Source organism: Thalassophryne amazonica, chromosome 11 (genome assembly GCF_902500255.1).
Source record: "Thalassophryne amazonica chromosome 11, fThaAma1.1, whole genome shotgun sequence".
Classification (NCBI taxonomy): domain Eukaryota; kingdom Metazoa; phylum Chordata; class Actinopteri; order Batrachoidiformes; family Batrachoididae; genus Thalassophryne; species Thalassophryne amazonica.
This window is the reverse complement of record NC_047113.1, coordinates 54,388,257-54,409,635: the sequence shown is the minus strand read 5'-3', so window position 1 is coordinate 54,409,635 and position 21,379 is coordinate 54,388,257. Positions and strand designations below refer to the sequence as shown.

Sequence of the window (21,379 nt, the reverse complement as noted above, 5' to 3'; positions counted from 1 at the left end):
CCCTTGGAAATTACAGTGTTTACTCTCTTCATCTTTCCAGTCACATGAGCAAACACTGCCATATCACAAGCCTTACAAATGCACTCATTAACCCTACTACACACATTAAATTAATCCACATGCAATCCTGATCATAATAAAGACCTTAGACCTCAACAATTTTTACAAGAGGAACTCAACCCTTTTATTTCCTGTTAATTTTTTTTTTTTATGTTAATTTACTGTCTTAATGTATTTATAAATTGTTTAGGTTCTTGTTATAATATACACACTATTATTATTATCATTATTTTCAGTGTTATTATATTTTATTATTACATATATTTTGTCATTTGATATTTAAATGGACCACAATGGAAAGAAGTGTTTTCACTTTCTTGTGTCATCCATGTATTTTTAACGTATTTACAGTTATATACTTACACTGAACTTACTAAATAAAATCATGCATGCATGTACTCACGCTTTTAATATAAAGATGATTTACTGCCTTCTGCGGGAATGTTGTGCTAGTCCAGAATGGAATTAGCAACGTTAGCGTTAACTAGCACGTTAACTAACACCTCTAGCGTCGACCAGAACAAACAGACTCAAAAACAGTTTCTTTCCCAAAGCGGTAATCATTCTGAATTCCCGCATGCACCGACAATAATGTGCAACATCCCATCCCATAATGTGCAATATTTATAATTTTTAACAGTGTATATAATAACATACTTATTCTGCAATGTACATACCATCCAGGACCGTGCACTTTACCTTCTAATGTTTACATTGTATATATACACTTTTTGATACTTATTATTTGATAGTGCTGCTTTTCTTTCTTACTTGCCTGCACTGATTTTGGTGTTGGCTTTTAATCTCATTGTACATCATATCCGTAGTTTCTCCAAAAATCTTAGTCCTATCAATGGTTCGTTTTGGCACCGTTCATCCTTGATCCAAAACACACAAGCATACCAAACAGCAAATTCCAGGTGTATTCAGTCACATGCATGCAGAGCTTTTTGTTTTTCTGCATTCTGTTATAAGCAGGTACTTTTAATTTTTACACATGTGCAAACAGAGGCGGTGGCAAAACACATCAAAAGCAATACTATTTTCACTCATGTAATGACAACATGACACTTAACTAAAGTGACTAAACCAACTGAACTACAAAAATACAATAAATCAATAACATTAACAACACCGTTAAAGTAACATGAACCACAATAACATTTAAAACCCCCAAACCCCTAACTCCCATGGTGCATTGCAGTACAATGTCCATTATTTATTGGTTAGCCAAAATTCCTAATTTCGCCAAAAATATTAGCCCTGTCAACTTTCCATTTTTGCAACATTCACCCTTGACCCAAAATCCATAAGCATACCAAACAGCAAATGTCAGCTCTTCACTGTGCCTATGTGATCAAACCCATACACACACACAGAGGCAACTTGGCTATTATAATATAGATGATGAAAATATTGACGTATTGCATTTTATTTTTTGTTCCATATACCCTGAGAAATTAAATCATAAATATGGGGAAATTGGCCTGATTTCACCTGCTGCTCATAAATGCTCAGAAACATGAACTTCTCATAAAACTGGACTTTGATGACATCATGTACGGTAACACCCCCTCTATTGAAATGAATGGGAAAAACTGAGTTTTTTTTACAGTGTGAAATCAGTGTTTTGTGGACTTTGACAGTGAATATTTCAAACTGGTTAAAATGCGTGTTTTACAAGGATGCACTAAAATGACTAGTGTTGTTTATTAGGTGGACAGATTTTCCAAAGATAATATTTTGAGGAGGAAAGTGAGAGGTGTTTTTTTTATAGTGTCTTAGACAAACAGCATAAGTGAAGCCCAGCCCAGTGTGAGAACGGTCTTTAAAACATGATGGATCTAAGCACGGATTTTATCCATTCCATTCATGTGGGCAGGAGAATAACGCACGTTTCCCCTCCCGAAAGAAAAATTGGCCGTGTTTGTGGTTTGTACCTCGGCATCACATCGCGCTAAGCTAAGTTAAGCTAAGATGTTACGTGCAGGACACAGTCTCCTTGAGAAAACCTCTACCATGATCACGGAGTCTCCAGCACTTCGAGGTACTGTGTGCTGGATCATGTTCATAGAAATGCACCACATGGCCAAAAAGTCATAGCTGGCATTTTCTCTCAATGCAACTGATACTTTTGCACTGTGATTCCAGTGACACCAAAGGATTTTCTGAAGAGACCAAGCACAAAAGACATCTAGTTGTCGCCTTAGGTCACTGGTTAGCATCCAAGTCTCACAAGCACACGGTAAGACAGGAAGTACCAGGATCTTAAAGACTTGAACTGTCATTCTCCTGTAGCTATGCCCCAACCACAACCTACTGTATATACCTCAGCAAGTTTTAACCAACATTCCACTCATATTCAAATATTTGTCCAGGAGGCCTAAGCTGACAAAGCCACCAGGCAAGAACGATACCATCTATGACCCAAAAGAGTATGAAAACTAGAATTAATATACTTAAGATTTGAAATATTATAAAAAGGACTGAAAAACAACCCATGGCTATTTGACAACTTCTCTGCACAGTTCCAGGTTCGTTTGCATAAAATAACCAAAATATAAAAAACTTGTGAGTTTGTAGGTAAAGATACACTTACATCCTCATTGGTAGTCTGGTTGAGAGAGATCAGGTAGGTGTGGAAGCCAGTCAGACCCACCACTGACCACAGGGTGAAGAAACAAACCAAAACCTCCAGTACAGTGAATCCAAGTTAAGGAAAGAGCAATGGATATGTCCAGGCCTCTTGCATCGTTGGCTAAATTCAAACTAAATCCTTTCTGCAGGTGTGACCATGTTAGTCGGTTTCTGATGGCTTTATGGCAGCAATGCACCAATGCTGTGCCCAAGCACACCTCCTTACAAGACCAATGTATAAGTAGGTGCACACGATAAGCACAAGTACCTTTGGTGGTTACATGGCATGGGAGATGGGTACAAAAATGAAACTAGCAATAACACTTTTGTTGAGTGTTGCACCAGGTTAAAATAGCACCCTATATGGTTTTTGTTATTTTTGGAAAAACAACTCTGATGAGTTATAATTTCTCAGCAAACCAGGCAAATGACGCAGAAAAACAGCTGAAAGGATATGTTCCAGGTGTTTCCTTTAAAGTGTTCAAAAAGCCACTACCCACAGAACCTGCAAACACAACGGCACAGGAACTGGTTAAAAACAACAACAACATTAAAAGCACACATACGAGGGCTGTCCATAAAGTATAGGTCCTTTTTATTTTTTTCAAAAACTATATGGATTTCATTCATATGTTTTTACGTCAGACATGCTTGAACCCTCGTGCGCATGCGTGAGTTTTTCCACGCCTGTCGGTGACGTCATTCGCCTGTGAGCACTCCTTGTGGGAGGAGTCGTCCAGCCCCTCGTCGGAATTCCTTTGTCTGAGAAGTTGCTGAGAGACTGGCGCTTTGTTTGATCAAAATTTTTTCTAAACCTGTGAGACACATCGAAGTGGATACGGTTCGAAAAATTAAGCTGGTTTTCGGTGAAAATTTTAATGGCTGATGAGAGATTTTGAGGTGATACTGTCGCTTTAAGGACTTCCCACGGAGCGAGACGTCGTGCAGCACTCCCAGGCGCCGTTGTCAGCCTGTTTCAAGCTGAAAAGCTCCACATTTCAGGCTCTATTGATCCAGGACGTCGTGAGAGAACAGAGAAGTTTCAGAAGAAGTCGGTTCAGCATTTTATCCGGATATTCCACTGTTAAAGGAGATTTTTTTAATGAAAGATGTGCAGACGGGTCCGCGCGTCGGGACGCAGCCGGCGCGGTGCAGCAGCACAGGAAAAACACCTCCGTGTTGATAACCATTTGTAAAATCCAGGCGGCTTTTGATGGCTTTCAGTGGAGTGAGTATATGAGAAATTGTTTAACAGCTGGACATGTTCCAACTTGTCCTTAAGGCTTCCAACAGAGGTGTTTTTCCTGTGGCGGAGCATCGCACCGGCTGCGAGCCGACACTGCAATCCGCCCGCACGTCTTTCATTAAAAAAAATCTCCTTTAACAGTGGAATATACGGATAAAATGCTGAAACCGACTTCTTCTGAAACTTCTCTGTTCTCTCACAACGTCCTGGATCAATAGAGCCTGAAATGTGGAGGTTTTCAGCTTGAAACAGGCTGACGACGGCGCCTGGGAGCGCTGCACGACGTCTCGCTCCGTGGGAAGTCCTTAAAGCGACAGAATCACCTCAAAATCTCTCATCAGCCGTTAAAATTTTCACAGAAAACCAGCTTAATTTTTCGAACCGTGTCCACTTCGATGTGCCTCACAGGTTTAGAAAAAATTTTGATCAAACAAAGCGCCAGTCTCTCAGCAACTTCTCAGACAAAGGAATTCCGACGAGGGGCTGGACGACTCCTCCCACAAGGAGTGCTCACAGGCGAATGACGTCACCGACAGGCGTGGAAAAACTCACGCATGCGCATGAGGGTTCAAGCATGTCTGACGTAAAAACATATGAATGAAATCCATATAGTTTTTGAAAAAAATAAAAAGGACTGTTACTTTATGGACAGCCCTCGTATATACATATTTCCTAAAAATCAAAACAGCTTCCTTTTGTTTTAGTTTCTATTGTATTTGGTTGAACTCTTCAATATCAGCCTTAAGAGGGATGAGGTGCCAGAATTCTAATTATAAGCACAGACAAGAAGCGCTCATGTTTCCTCATCTTTGCCCTGTGTTGGGTGTCAGTTAGAACAAGGAAGCAGGCAGATGATGATGAAACACAAATTATGTCAAGCTGTCAGCTGCTTTTGCCCGTCAATCACGCTCCAGGAAACGCCAAGTTCAAATTAGATCATAAGGATGCACTCTCTCTGCTGTGTTCCTACCAGTAAATCAGCGCTTATAATCGATCAGGTGTTTGCAGAGTATGCGGGATACTCACGCATAACCACGTGGACAATGTCAAAGGTGAAGATATAAATGGTGAGCAGGGACAGGGACAAGGTGAACAGATAGAAGTACCGGTAGTTCCTCTTGCCTACACAGTTGCCCACCCATGGACAGTGATGATCAAAACGGTCTGAGGATGAGAAATAAAATTGAAATGCACCATAAATACACCAAACCTCTCTGCAAACATACTCATTTAGAAATAAAACAAGTTTTAAAAATATCACAGTTTCGATTGCATTTGTTTCCCTCAAAGACTCACTGAGCTTTGTGGATCATTTTCTTTGGACAGAGTCTAAAAATAATAATCGGTTTCATGTTGTTACATCTCTGCTGTCAACACTTTTGGAAGCTGAACAGGGTCAGAGGAACCAACAAAAACATTTATACTTTTCCCTGCCAAAGACACCCGCTGTGCTCACAGTTTAAAGGGTTGGGACGCCAAGAGAAAATCATGAGTCGATTAGTTAGCTACAATTAGTCAATGACGGTCAAATCTAGCAAGTCCCTTCGGCTGCTCCCTTGTTTGCACTCGGGGTCACCACAGGTGGATCTGCATGTTGAATCGGCACAGGTTTTACACCGGATGCCCTTCCTGACACCAACTCCACATTGCAACTCCACATTGCATGGAGAAATGTGGCAGGGGTGGGGTTTGAACCGGGAACCTTCCGCACTGAAGCCAAGCGCACAGACCACTTGGCCACCACCCCTGCATTGATGGTCAAATCTAAGCAGTGAAAATTCAAAATTGATTTATAGAACCATAAGGTAAAAACATGGCATTAACACAGTGAGCTACGTGGAAACAGTGTTTGTGGCTCTGCTAGATGCAGTATAATCATTTGTTCAAAACCGTTAAGTGAAGGGAGTGCCGGCTGTTAGTGGTCTGTGTTGGTTCCTGCTTGATTGCCGTACAATCACTGCAGTGGTACCCTGTGTCTATTTTTGATAGCTGTGCAGGAAAAGCAGTTCATCCACAGTATCTGGGCCCAGATGTGCCCCGTCCTTGGCAACAGTGTTGTCAGCAGCAGAATATAGTCTGATGGAACTGAGGTGGACGAGTGGTAAAGCATCCTCTTTCTAAGCTGGGCAATACTTGAAAACGTGGAGTCTTTTGCTTCCACCAGTCAGCATTACTTTGTTATTTGAAACATTGTTTTTGTTAAAGATTTACCTATAAACTGTAGGCAATCTGTCTTGACTCTTGTAGAGAAGAAGTTCTTCTCTACAAGAGTCAAGACAGAAGTCAGACTAGCAGAGCAAGAATTTTAGCTGAGGAAGCTTCTGCGATTTGAAGCGAAACGTCGTGGCGTCAAGCAACCCAGTCCAGTCAAAGATTCAATCTTCTCTACTTGCCCCATGGACTAAATTACAGTATGCTGCATCCCTGACAAAGTTTCACAGCAGTGCTTATTGCTAAGAAAAGAAATCTGCAACTGCAGTAAAAGAGGAACTGATGCTGTGTTAACTATCTAAAAGTAGGAAGTCAGAACAGGTAACTATCATTTTGTGATGTGTAGGATTAAACAACTCACCTCCTTAAAAGATGATATTTTGTTTGGTTTGTCCTCAAAAATACCTAAGGGATTAATTTAACTCTAAACATCTGAACTTGTTTCATCATTTTCATAAACTGCATAGGTGTTAACCATTACAGTTGCTAACAACAGCAACTCATATTTGTTTGTTGCATTTTTTGTTGTCCTTTGAAGGGGTTCCACTTACTATTGTTGCAACAAACTTTCAACATCTACCTAACTATGACACCACTTACCAACAACTATCGTTGTTTAAGCATTGAAGTACTAGCGTTTTTAAGTATTGGATTGTGTTTTTCACCCGTTTCTGTTTGCACTGTTCTAATTTGGTTGTATTTCTACATATAATGACAAAACCTGAGCTAACTAGGCATCTCCTAACAATGACGAGTGACAGCATTAAAACCACAACAATTATAGTCTACTTATTTTTCCGAGCCAACAATCTAGCATGTGTACTTGCCATTTGGACTCGCACCCAGTCTCCTCTAGGAGATTTGAACATAACACACTGGTTACACAGATGCCTTATGATTATGGCTGTGACAGGACATGACAAAAGTATGACATGTATGTTGCATAACAAAACCTTCAACTAAAGCTGTAGGCATTACAGAGAGGGTTTTCCCCCTGTTTTTTAATTTTTAAATAAATTGTATGGTGCTTTATTGTGGATTCTTGCTTTATCAATGCCCAAACTAAATTTATCTTCAAACTTTGCACTACTTGTATAATAGGGTGACCATATTTTGATCACCGAAATCCAGGACACTCGACCCAGCAATGAGATACTCAAAAGCGGGTACTAATGGGCAGAACCAGAACGGCTGGCAGAACCGGAATGATAACTGATAGAATGATTGACAGAACAGCACCTTACTATCCCCCCTACCGCCCAAGCTCTCTGTATCGATAACCAATCTCAAGATAATGTAATAAAATGTTATCATATAAAGCAGAAAGTCCCCCCATCATGTCCAAAACACAAACGTATCTCTTTTCAAATCACCAGAATAGCAGATCACCATACTGGAAAATTTATCTTCACTAACACTAGATGGCACCACACAAGCTCCCGTTCTGTCATTCCATCACTGTTCTATCAAGAGTTTAGGGCTTCTAATGCCGACCTAAAGCTTTATATAGTGGCTAAATAACTTGATTATTTTAATGGTGAGACCTGGTCATCTAATAAATACTTGTTTTGGGTGTAATATAAGCAAAAACAACCCATTCCGCCAATTGTCATCCATTCTGCCAAATTACCAGTTGTTTGAGTTCTATTCTGCCTATAGTTATGGCGATTAGTAGCTCCCATACGCAAATGATACTCAAAGTTTACTCAAAGATTAAAAGCAATGAATATCAGGACATTTTCATCACTTTCTTAAAAACAGGACAGGATGTGAAAACAGGACATTCATTCATTCATTCATCTTCTACCACTTAGTCCAATTAAGGGTCGCGGGGGGCTGGAGCCTATCCCAGCAGTCATAGAAAGCGAGGCGGGGTACACCCAAGACAGGACGCCAGTCTGTCGCAGGGCCACAAGTAGACAAACAAACACAGACACACCCACACACACACCTACGGACAATTTTTAAAGATTCCAATCCACCTAACCCGCATGTCTTTGGATGTGGAAGGAAACCAGAGCACCCGGAGTAAACCCACGCAAACACGGGGAGAACATGCAAACTCCACACAGAAAAGCCACGGGAATTGAACCCACGACCTTCTCACTGTGAGGCAACAGTACTAACCACTAAGCCACCTTGCTGCCCCAAATGTCCTGGGAAAACAGGACGTTTGGTGGTCCTATTGTATAATATCTTTGACATAATACTGATGTAGGTATTGTCAGCCAATCAGTGCCCGACGGCCATGTTAAGAGCAAGCTTGTGACCTCAACACTTCACAATCGAAAAACATGCTTGCTTGGATCCAGACCCTCTTTTCAGTAGGTAGAAGCTAAAAAGTAGGGCTAGATGATTAACACTAGTTATTGTTGGCCAAATCGTTTGCCAATTTGCAAGCTAGTGTAGCTGCCATTAGTCATATAAATGACAACATAAACCACCATGCTACTCTTAGCTATAAGAGTGACAATACATTTTTAGCTAACTAGCTGTTGAGTGTAGCTGATGAAGGACAATATTAAAAATCAGCAACTATTCTAAGTTAGATAGCTAATTAGCTAGCTAGTTTCCCAAATGTCAGCCACTGTCACAACTTTACTAGTTAATGATGTAGCTCATATAGCTAAAAGTAGCTAAGCTATATAATTCTGACTTGAGGGGGTGTTTTCTTTGATCTCATACTATTTTTGGAAAACAGAAAACAAAAATGCAGGTTTGTGCACAATTATGTAACTATGCAACTCCACAGCAACAAATATGCCAGAAGAGTTGCAGTGAGCTCATTGACAAAACAAGGACAATACCTCGTTCTCCATCAACATGATGATGGATAAAGTAAAGTCCATCAGCTCCATCAAATATATATGCAAGCACACACGGGAAAGCAAGTGCAAAGACGCATGTTCACCCGGTAATGTCGAGAATATGAGAAGTGATTACAACTTATTTCTTACCAACACAGTTGTCACAGATGCTACAGTGAGACGCACGAGGTGGTCGGAAGATCTTACAGGTGTAGCAGTACTTGAGCTTGACGATCTGGTTGTTGATCTGAACATTGCGGATTCGAGGCGGGGGTCGCTGCCCTGCGGGGACGTTCCCATTGGAAGCCTCTGTGTAAACAACAAACACCACCTGCATCAATAGCTGTGATACGGTAGACAACTCTAAAAGGACACTGAAGATATACGATACACCTTAAAACGCAAACACAGTCTGACATCAGATATCCCAAATTAACACAACTGTGAAACATAACTCCAAAACTGAAATGTTATCAGCTGCACAAAGATTGAATTTCTTGCAGGGATTTTGGATTTGATTGCACAACAGTAATCTAACGGCATCATTGCCATGCTTTTTGTATAATAACAATTTGCATGATTTGTTATTATGTTGCATGCAATATCTCAGAGATTAGAAATATGGATTAAGAATCAGAAGATTGTTGGTTCAAAACCCTTTGGGAATATTCCTGGATAAAAATGTATTAGGAATAAATTCTACATTACAATGCTGCAATGGGCAGATATTAAGAAGGATATAGCAGGAGTGTGAAAAGTAATCATAAAAAAAAAACAAAACGTAATTATCTGAGCTGAAAAAGGTGTGTGAATTTCATGCCAAACAGTTTTTCTTGTATCCATAATGCAATTAAGCCAATGTGCAGTTTTTGTTATAAATACATCAATAAGGCTTGGACAGATTTGAAAATTGTGATTATCATCATCATCATCATCATTCAGCAACAACTACTGGAAATTATGATTCTACACTGATGCTGAAGTAGTAGCTTTGAGAATTTAGCAGTAGACACCAAATTAATGAGTCATCACACTAGGGGATTATGTTCCACCCCCGCTGGGGTAGTAAAGCCCAATCTGCTTTTGGAGTTATAGGTTCCAAGAGGATGCCTCACCTCGTATTAGACGTCCCTCTCGGGACAACACTAGCATCGGAAGCAGCTTCATCAACACACCCGCCTCAGTCTCAGAATAAGATCTATAATTCACACATCTAGATGCTATTACGAGCTGTTTTTCATTAACATGCTCGCACTTATAGAGAGCAAAACTAACAACAAAATATGCTTAAACAGCAGGACAGCGTTTCTTTGTCTTCAGAAGAAAAGAGTGCTATTGTCAATAAACAGAGATGCCATAAATTCTACAATATGTCCCTTCCAGGGGTAGTCGTAGACTCTCGTGTTCTCGCTACAGAATCCGGGGATTAGCACCAGCACCAAGGGGCCTCAGGGCCTATATAAGATTATTAGAAATACAGTTGTGTTCAGAATAACAGTAGTGCTATGTGACTAAAAAGATTAATCCAGGTTTTCAGTATATTTCTTATTGTTACATGGGGAAACAAGGTACCAGTAGATTCAGTAGATTCTCACAAATCCAACAAGACCATGATATGCACACTCTTAAGGCTATGAAATTGGGCTATTAGTAAAAAAAAAAAAAAAGTAGAAAAGGGGGTGTTCACAATAATAGTAGCATCTGCTGTTGAGGCTAGAAACTCAAAACTATTATGTTCAAACTGCTTTTTTAAAATCAATCCTGTGAATCACAACTAGTATTTAGTTGTATAACCAAAGTTTTTCATGATTTCTTCTCATCTGCAAGGCATTCATTTTGTTGGTTTGGAACCAAGATTTTGCTTGTTTACTAGTGTGCTTGGGGTCATTGTCTTGTTGAAACACCCATTTCAAGGGCATGTCCTCTTCAGCATAAGGCAACATGACCTCTTCAAGTATTTTGACATATCCAAACTGATCCATGATACCTGGTATGCAATATATAGGCCCAACACCATAGTAGGAGAAACATGCCCATATCATAATGCTTGCACCACCATGCTTCACTGTCTTCACTATGAACTGTGGCTTGAATTCAGAGTTTGGGGGTCGTCTCACAAACTGTCTGCGGCCCTTGGACCCAAAAACAACAATTTTATTCTCATCACTCCAAAAAATATTCCTCCATTTCTGTTTAGGCCAGTTGATGTGTTCTTTGGCAAACTGTAACCTCTTCTACACATCTTTTATTTAACAGAGGGACTTTGCGGGGGATTCTTGCAAATAAATTAGCTTCACACAGGGGTCTTGCAACTGTCACAGCACTTACAGGTAACTCCAAACTGTCTGATCATCCTGGAGCTGATCAATGGGTGAGCCTTTGCCATTCTGGTTATTCTTCTATCCATTTTGATGGTCGTTTTCCATTTTCTTCCACACGTCTCTGTTTTTTTTTTTTTTTTTTGTCCATTTTAAAGCATTGGAGATCATTGTAGATGAACAGCCTATAATTTTTTGCACCTGCGTATAAGTTTTCCCCTCTCCAATCAACTTTTTAATCAAACTACACTGTTCTTCTGAACAATGTCTTGAAAGTCCTTAATCTTTTTAGTCACATAGCACTACTATTATTCTGAACACTACTGTATGTGTGGGGGGCTGGTTGTTGTTAAAATGCACATACATGTTGCAGTTCATACTTCATATGACCCAGTTTGGGAATTGAGGGTTGAATGTGTTGCTATTTTTGGGGTATTCGCCTCGATTTACTGAATGAAATCTAAAATCAGAAACTGAAGACATGAGGTTGAAGATGGGTTATCTGTCCAAGAAGAGTTTATAAATGACAGGCTTTTTTCACCCTTACAAAGACACTAAAATACATTGTTTCAGGGTTACCGATTATGTTTTAACCTTCTTATAACCTATGGCTGTTTCTGAGTAATTTCCACCAAAATACCATAATCAAAAGTAAAATATATCGGCATCATGTTTAGATTTTCTGGGCTTTAAAAATGACAACAACACAATAAAATATTTTGACAGATGTCTGTCCATCCATCCATCCATCTCAGCAGCTCAAGCAAAGACCTCCCGATCAGATAAGGAGACAGATGTCTTTATTTCAGTTTATGTATTTTTCTATGTACAACTTTCAATGGCTATTTCAGAACACAGCAAGCCAACGTCTTGGATTGACTTTTGTGATGTTGCTAAATATGTGTAATCTAACCACAGAAAGGTTTAGAATTAATTATCAAACATTACATAACAAGTAAACACTTAATTTGGCAAAGCTGTGCAAATTCACAGGTGTTCCTTCCTCAAACACACCAAGCATCTGACACATTTTTTCCACAAAAAAAAAAATGTGCCTCCTGCACTAAACAAAAGCTGACATAACCACTAACAGTCATATTACAGTAACTTTCTTTAAAATTTAAAATCCTCCCTGAGGTGACATCATCTGGCCGATGAGAGAGCTACATTTTTGTTCTTGTACCTTTGTTGCCGTTTTTTTGTAGGATCGCAGCGTCACTTCATCAAATATCAGTTCTGGACTCAGTTCGCTCTGGAGAAATTAATTTTTCCAGAAATACACACAATGGGCCTCATGTATCAACGTTGCGTACGGCGATATTTGAGCGTATATGGGGTGTATGCCAAAACGGCTGCACTACTTGGCATTTATCAATGTGGTCGTTGGCGTACGCTGCGCTGAAAATATACACCAGGTCGAGAGGTGGCGTAAATTATACACCAAAATGAACCAGCGCTGGAATCCACATAAAAATGAAGATGATCAACATGATAAACAGTGCCATCATACAAATCAATGCATATGTTACATAAATAACACTTTCCTGATTATACTACATAATAATCAATACAAATCCCGCCTTTGCGGGATTGTTATGGAGCACGAGCCGTGGCCACAGCGCTGACTGCAAAGAAAGCGCTGCTCGCCTTTTTCTCCAGACTTCGAGCCCGGAGCCAGAGCAGCGCTGAGCTTAACTTCATGCGGTGTGATCGTTTTAGACTATGAAATTGATAATAACAACTGTAGTTTCGTCATTCCCTTAATTCGCCCGTACTGCAGCCAGGTTTTGTCGTCTCCATTCGGTTGTCACAATAAAATAAATACAGAAATACATTTAAAAAATAAAGAAATCTGAGAGATTAGGCGTGTCTTATTAATTGAGCAAGCAAATATCCACATGTCAAGAATTATTGACATGTGAAAAGAGAATACAGTGGTCCCTCGCTATAACGCCGTTCACCTGTCGTGGCCTCGGAGTCTCGCAGAGTATTTAGTCCAATTTTGCATGCCTTTTTTTTTTTTTTTTACAGTGTTCTGTGTATCTGTTTATAAGAATCTTGTTGCCCAGAAGAGAAAAGAGCGCCAACAACTACTCATAACTGTGTTTGTCACTCGGAAACAGACACCTGCAGCCAGGTGTGAGTGGGAAAAGGCGCAGTGTCAGGACGCAGAGGCCCGATCTGTGAAATACTGGTCAGTCACTATTAATAATTTCTTATGTGTCCGACCTCGTTCGTTGATCGTTAAAATTAATTTGTTAGTTCTAAATGCCATCATAATTATTTATAGGAAAACGTTCTATTTTTATTTCTCAAACAAATGTTTGGGCCTGAAACAGTTTGGTATTATTTTCCTATTAAGGTTTGAACTTTGAGAGTGTTTACACACGAGAGAAAAGTGAGAAAATGTTCATGCCTGATTGAGAAAGTGTATAAAGTGGTTTTACAGCTTTGAAATGTCTATAATAATTGTAAAAAATAACGCTGACTACGTCGCTGTTTCGCGTATTACGGGCTATTTTTTAGAACGTAACTCCAGCGATTAATGAGGGACCACTGTAACACTTTATTGATTATATACTACAAAACAATTGATACGACGGCCGCTTTTGACGCTCTACTGGCATGCGTCGTGATTGGTGGAGTTCTTTTTCATTGCCGTCTTCCCAGCTTCCATGTCGTAAAATGAGGGTGTGTCTGAAGCGGAGTCTGAATATTTATGGGCATGTTTATTATAATTACGATCGTTTCCACCCGCCGCATTTATCAAGATCACGTCAGGCATACACCAGAAATGGGCAGGTGCGCACTGCTTGATACATGTCTCGGCGACTTTGGTGTATTTCAAGTTTACTCCGTAAATTTACGCCACAAGTGCGCAACATTGATACATGAGGCCCAATGTATAGTTGATGAGGGATTCAATGTTGTAAGCAAAAGAACAATCCCCTGATTGACATAATGATTTAATGCAGAGTGGCATTTTCAAAACAGAAGGTGGCTACGGTGTGATGCTAACTGTATAATCAGTAATTTTAAGAACTTTCTTAACATTTACCTCTGTATGGAACCTCTCCATGCTACCAGGCACTTGTAATTACATTTTTGCCTGTTCAGTGGTCACAAGAGGTGGTTTACTGAGTGTTTTAGTTTGCCCCGTACAATTACATTGTGTAGGTGTTTAGCCCAAGACAGTTATTGCTTTCTAAATCAATACTCAGCAATTAAAACCATTTTCAACCCGAGTGAAAAGATGAACTCCAAACCATCTGAAAATAAAGACCAGGTTGAAAAATATGAAAGTGCTCCTTTAACTTCGAAAACTAATTTAAAAATTAAATAAATACAACACTCAGAATGTTAACTGTCAATATTTTAATATGACTGGGGTTCTGTTCATGAAGAACTCTGAATTCATGCAAATTAAAAAAAAAAATGTCCTTGATGGAATACAGTAGTGTTCAGAAAAATAGTAGTGCTATGTGACTAAAAAAATTAATCCAGGTTTTGAGTATATTTCTTATTGTTACATGGGAAACAAGGTACCAGTAGATTCAGTAGATTCTCACAAATCCAACAAGATCAAGCATTCATGATATGCACACTCTTAAGGCTATGAAATTGGGCTATTAGTAAAAAAAAAAGTAAAAAAAAGGGGGTGTTCACAACAATAGTAGCATCTGCTGTTGACACTACAAACTCAAAACTATTATGTTCAAACTGCTTTTTTAGCAATCCTGTGAATCACTACACTAGTATTTAGTTGTATAACCACAGTTTTTCATGATTTCTTCACATCTGCGAGGCATGGAGTCAACCAACTTGTGGCACCTTTCAGCTGTTATTCCACTCCAAGATTCTTTAACAACATTCCACAATTCATTCACATTTCTTGGTTTTGCTTCAGAAACTGCTTTTTTGATTCTGTGTAGGCTCTCAGTTGTCCAGGTGGTTTCCATAGTAGAGAAGCTTGAATCTTCGACTGGACTGGGTTGCTTGACGCGAGGACGTTTCACTTCAAATCCACACCCGGCGCCACGAGGGGGCGTTTGGGGGCGACGCCCCCTCACGTCATCAACCTCGCCCCCTCGGATATTAAGGGCACACTGCAAGCTTCAGTTAGCTATCTTTTTAGCAGTCTTTTCCAGCTTACGTACCAGTGCCAGGGCCTCATGCCCACAGTTGGTCACAATGTTTCTGTGTATGCTCTCAGTTGTCCAGGTGGTTTCCATAGTAAAGAAGCTTGAATCTTCGACTGGACTGGGTTGCTTGACACGAAGACGTTTCGCTTCAAATCACAGAAGCTTCCTCAGCTAAAATTCTTGCTCTGGTAGTCTGATTTCTGTCTTGACTCTTGTACCATCTTACGTACTAGTGCCAGGGCCTCATGCCCTAACTACTACCAGAGCAAGAATTTCAGCTGAGGAAACTTCTGTGATTTGAAGTGAAACGTCCTCGCGTCAAACAACCCAGTCCAGTCTAAGATTGAAGCTTCTCTACTATAGCTTTTTTGATGTCACCCCACAAGTTCTCAATTGGATTTAGGTCCGGGGATTGGGCAGGCCACTCCAAAATATTAATTTTGTTGGTTTGGAACCAAGATTTTGCTCATCACTAGTGTGCTTGGGGTCATTGTTGAAACACCCATTTCAAGGGCATGTCCTCTTCAGCATAAGGCAACATGACCTCTTCAAGTATTTTGACATATCCAAACTGAACAAACGAACAATTTTACTCTCATCAGTCCACAAAATATTCCTCCATTTCTCTTTAGGCCAGTTGATGTGTTCTTTGGCAAATTGTAACCTCTTCTGCACATGGCTTTTATTTAACAGAAGAACTTTGCGGGGGATTCTTGCAAATAAATTAGCTTCACACAGGTGTCTTCTAACTTTCACAGCACTTACAGGTAACTCCAGACTGTCTTTGATCATCCTGGAGCTGATCAATGGGTGAGCCTTTGCCATTCTGGTTATTCTTCTATCCATTTTGATGGTTGTTTTCCGTTTTCTGTTCATTTTTTGTCCCCTCTCCAATCAACTTTTTAATCAACCTAAGCTGTTCTTCTGAACAATGTACTGAACGTCCCATTTTCCTCAGGCTTTCAAAGAGAAAAGCATGTTCAACAGGTGCTGGCTTCATCCTTAAATAGGGGACACCTGATTCACACCTGTTTGCTCCACAAAATTGACAAAGTCACTGACTGAATGCCACAATACTATTATTGTGAACACCCCCTTTTCTACTTTTTTTTTTTACTAATAGCCCAATTTCATAGCCTTAAGAGTGTGCATATCATGAATGCTTGGTCTTGTTGGATTTGTGAGAATCTACTGAATCTACTGGTACCTTGTTTCCCATGTAACAATAAGAAATATACTCAAAACCTGGATTAATCTTTTTAGTCACATAGCACTACTATTATTCTGAACACTACTGTATATGACTTATGTTTTGTAGATTGCTTGCTGTTCACTTCACTCCCGCTTTACCAAATAGACGAATACACGGAGGAGCAGTTGCTTCGCCACTGTGCTCATTATTGCTGTAGATAGACACTGAGCTGCCGTCATCCAGACAGCAACATGAGTCACATTCACGACCAGAGAAAATGCCAACTAACTATTCCCAGAGAGCAAAGTGCCTCGGGCTCGCATTTACTGCCCTCCTTTGCCAAAAGAACTCAGCCTCCTCATGTGCCTGACGTCTGGAGCGAGACAGCACGAGTGATAACTGAAGGACATCGAATCTTCAGCAGAGACAAAGACTGAACACTAACAGCCACAAAGGGAGGGGATGAGTACACAGCGTGGTTATTAAAATACACACACACACACACACACACACACAAAAAGACTAATATTATTTTTATAGAAATGAGGGAATGATCAAACAATGGACAACAAATACAAAGATATTACTGTTGGGACTTTCAATATTCTATTGTCCTTACCAATGTTCTAGATGCATTTTATTGTAGATAATAAAAAACATGACTGCTTATTATAATAATAATAAAAATGTGTTAGACTCCTAACCCAAAACCTTAAGGAAAATTATGAATAAATAAAGCAACAGAGTCAAGGCTGCTTATAATCTTCTTTATACTAAAGTATTCATTCCTCCTAAATACCTCCAGCTGAGCGACTTTACAGCACTAATTTTTTAGTCTTATTTTTACACCCAAAATAAAGACTGCCTGGTTGGTGATGAAGCAGCAGCTGAACTGTAAGAACTGTTTGTCCTGCTGACATATTGTTTTAGTGGTTGAAGATAAGAGGCTGTTGCCTTGTGGCATTATCAGGTCTGATTGCTCAGAGAAGCAAAGCATGTCAAGGTGAAGCGCAGGACTGCTCACTGTAAACGGGCCAAAGACGAATACAACTTCACATTACGACACATTTCTGCAGATCTGAGCTTCAACAAATACAAACTGCAGAGAAGTGGCTTTACTCTGTTATGCTGCGTTCACACCGGGCGCGATGGCAGCGACAGCAGCGACAGGTTGCCATGTAATCCCTATGGAAGGATGCGTTTTGGTGCCAAGTCATGCAGCGCGACGCGATGGACGCGAATGAAGCGATGCGAGTGAAGCGATTTTGAGCGACTGGCGCGTTTGTGGCGCAATATTGCGTCGCATCACGTCGTGTTGCCCTCCTCCCCAAGTTGAATAATCTGAACTTTTTCATCTCGACCCTCCGCGATGACCAATCAGGGACTAAATATGTAGTGACGTGTAGATGTCTGGAGTTTGACTGAAGATGTGAACATGTTCTGTATCTGGTAGCAGCCTGTGAGCCGGAAATATGTCTCTTTTGTCCTTTATTTCACAATTATGACAGAGTTTTTGGAGCGAGCAGCAGCCCTGCAGCAGCGGGAGTGGAGTTTCTTTTTTTCTTTTACGTGCGCGCGCAAGCGAATCATCCATGGAGAATATTTTATTAATTAACAACACAGATGTATAATAAAACAAATGGTGACTGGTTTCTAAACACAATTATGACAGAGTTTTTGGGGGAAGAGTGAGCTGCAGCCCCACAGCAAGCAGCAGAGTTTTTTTGTTTTGTTTTGTTTTTTTTAATTGTTTACATGCGCACGCGTGAACGGGACAGGAGGTCCTCAAACTGGGTCCTGCAGAGGCGGAAGGACCGCTGAAAGCGGCCGTCATCCAGACGCAGCTCCTGCAGCAAATAATGATACTCCCTGAATTGGGAATGTCTCATGACGTTTGTCAGCTTTCCACAACAACTCGCTCCATGTGATCAAGGTCCGTCATGTTAACTTGACTGACAACCGGAGCCGGCGAGTGGAATGGAAGCTCCTCCTATTTGATGACACACCGGGGCGAATTTTCGCAGCAAAAGCAGAGCGACACACCGGGTGATGGTGGCACGTCTGTCGCCATGCGACCCCCGCGAATGTGTAGCGTCTGATAGCGCCCGGTGTGAACGCGGCATTACACCGTTATGAGCAATATGTTAAAGGTTTGTAAGTATTGTTCCTATTAACACATAGTATACTCTATACTGAATGAGGACTCACTGTCCAAAAATCAATATACTGTATGTCTCATCTTGCAGAAGACATTTATAAAGAACTGTTCTGCGATTTTAACCTTTGAGATTTTTACCCCGAAATCAATAGGCCACTTATGGTCACCATATGTTAAAGGTGTAGTCAACACTATGATGAACTGAGGAAACTGATTAGCAACAGATTGAAGTAATTTGTCCGGTGGCATACATTTCTTAATCAGTCGGTCTCTGGTGGATTTATGGCTCTGGTGGACAGATGATGTCATAGTTCCACCGGCAACACAAAGAGCCATATTCAGCAGAACAATTTTCACAGGTTCGAGACATATATGCACGCTGAGGGGAGCCGGATTTGAGTGGGATTCACCGAGGTCTTAGCGCAAATGTGGCTAGAATCTGGCTAACTCAGGGATCATGATGTCATACTTTTAGGGGAGGTGATGGCCTAGTGGTTAAGCGTTGGGCTTCAGACCAGAGGATCCTCTATTCAAACCTTGCCAGACCAGAAAATTGTGAAGGACCCTTGGGCAAGGTCCTTAATCCCCTAGTTGCTCCTGCTATGTAGTGAGCGCCTTGCATGGGAGCACCCTGACATCGGTGTGTGAGTGTGTCAGTATGAATGGGTGAATGTCAGGCATAATTGTAACGTGCTTTGAGCTTCTGATGCAGATGGAAAAGTGCTATATAAATGCAGCCCATTTACTATTTCTTCACTACATTTGAGTGCTGACAGTGTCTCATGTATTCGTTCAGTGCAGTTGCAACAGCGAGGACAGGTAACAACCTTCTTTCTTTGCAACATCTTCTCGCCAAGAAAATCCACCCAGTGCACTCGGACATCCAGATAAACGCGCACACAGCCATGCTGTCTTTTTCCTCTGTCTGACTTTGACTAAATAAACAGCCATGCTGTATGTTGCTACGTTGGGAACTGTCCTTTCTCCCCTCGTGCCGATTTTACACCCCGCGCTGGAGCTTTGGCCAATCACAAGCATTGGAGAGCCACAGGATATGAGCATACGAGTGTTGCAGAAGTAATAAACAAGTACAGCACAAAACTGTAAACAAACATATAACCACAGGGAAAGCTCTCCATCTGATGTCAGCTTAAAGTTTTGAGCACACACAAAAAGCTTTCCACCAACTTTCAGCTGACAAGGAGCACATTTAACGAATGAAAAAAGGACTTGTTCAGAACAAAAATGGACATGAATGGATATCAAAATTTTGTATAATTCTCGCATACATTTCCTCAATCTGTCGTAGTGTGACAGACACTTAACACACATACCACGTGACAATCAGGCAATTAGAGAAGAAGCTCCTGCGCCCACAAGATTTGTCCAAAGTAAGCTCCACTGACCTTGACCTTTTTACCCCAAAATCAATAGTCTTCCTTTGATCACTACGTGTAATGCAATGAAAATACCAAGTTTTGCAGCAACCAGGCCAGTGCAACTGAAGTAATTTCACTCACGAGTGAAATATTGCATGACTGTCTGAATAACTACTGACTCCCAGTAAATGCTCATGTCGAGCCCACTGGTTGTACTGTGGCAAAAATGGCTGTAAATTCCTAAGAATAAGTCCTTTCAATTTCTCCCTTTTTCACTCTGGGTCACTATAGCAGATCAGATATGGATCTGCATGTTGATTTGGCATGTTTTACGCTGTATGCCCTCCTGCCACAACTCCACTTTGAATGTGTAGAGGTGATCGTGAACCGGGTAACTTCTGCTCTGAAAACGAGCACTAACAAAACACCTTGAAGTAAAACTGAAAGTCTGGACCACAAACACATCTCAATTATGGTGGGTAACGTGTAATATTGCAAACGTGTCACTGTTCAAATACTTAGACCTATCGGAACCTCTGGTTACTGTTACACAGAAACATGTCAACTATCACTGTTCTATTTGTTGCATGACCTTTGACCTTGGGTGACATTGAAAGTTCAAACCCAAGGTTATAACTGTTTTAATTCAAACAGTTTAGAGCCAATATGGATTAAACATGGTGGAAGGGTTGTGTGTTAATCATTGATAAAGTGGTTTAATTTGGACATAACTGATCAAATATCAAAGCCACGCTGAACTATATATTATGGTATCAATGATTCACAAAGAATGAATTTGCATGACTTGGTGTAAAACACGTAAGGATCAGGTGTTGCACTTTCTGAGCGTTAGTGGTTTTGCAAAGTTCAAGGAGGAATTTGCTGTAAATAATGAACACAAGAGAATAGATAAATCCACTGAATATCAAAAATAGGTCCCAGATTGTCGAAATGGTCCATGTCACTCACCTATTTCCATTTCAATGAATGTGGCTTCCTCTGGAAGGGCCCGTGGCAGCACCCCGGGGTCACTGAAACTGGTCCTCAGCAGCATTGCCATGACAAAGATGAAGAGCAGAGCAGCAAAAACTGGGACAGTAGGAGACAGATGAACAGCCAGGTAGGGGCACCTGCACAAAAACAAAGACCACTGTGAGCAACACTGGTCAAAGAAGTAGGTGATGTTTATCTTGAACACAAAATCCAAGATCATTTCAACCACACAAATA

General features: G+C 40.6%; 1 protein-coding gene and 1 long non-coding RNA gene across 2 annotated transcripts in view; one reads left to right on the top strand and one right to left on the bottom strand.

The window, feature by feature from the left end:
- zdhhc9 (zinc finger DHHC-type palmitoyltransferase 9) overlaps positions 1-21,379 on the bottom strand; it is a 76,731-nt gene that overhangs the window by 10,649 nt on the left and 44,703 nt on the right. Inside the window, exons 2-6 of the mRNA XM_034181749.1 lie at positions 21,120-21,280; positions 9,112-9,270; positions 4,970-5,107; positions 3,154-3,202; positions 2,660-2,762 (exon numbers count right to left, since the gene is read on the bottom strand). Of these exons, the coding sequence (XP_034037640.1) occupies positions 2,660-2,762; positions 3,154-3,202; positions 4,970-5,107; positions 9,112-9,270; positions 21,120-21,280 (610 nt within the window). The remainder of the gene's footprint in view (positions 1-2,659; positions 2,763-3,153; positions 3,203-4,969; positions 5,108-9,111; positions 9,271-21,119; positions 21,281-21,379) is intronic.
- LOC117520401 lies at positions 876-19,240 on the top strand. Its single transcript, XR_004563633.1, has 3 exons — positions 876-886; positions 8,555-8,559; positions 19,156-19,240. It is a non-coding gene; the product is annotated as an uncharacterized LOC117520401 (long non-coding RNA).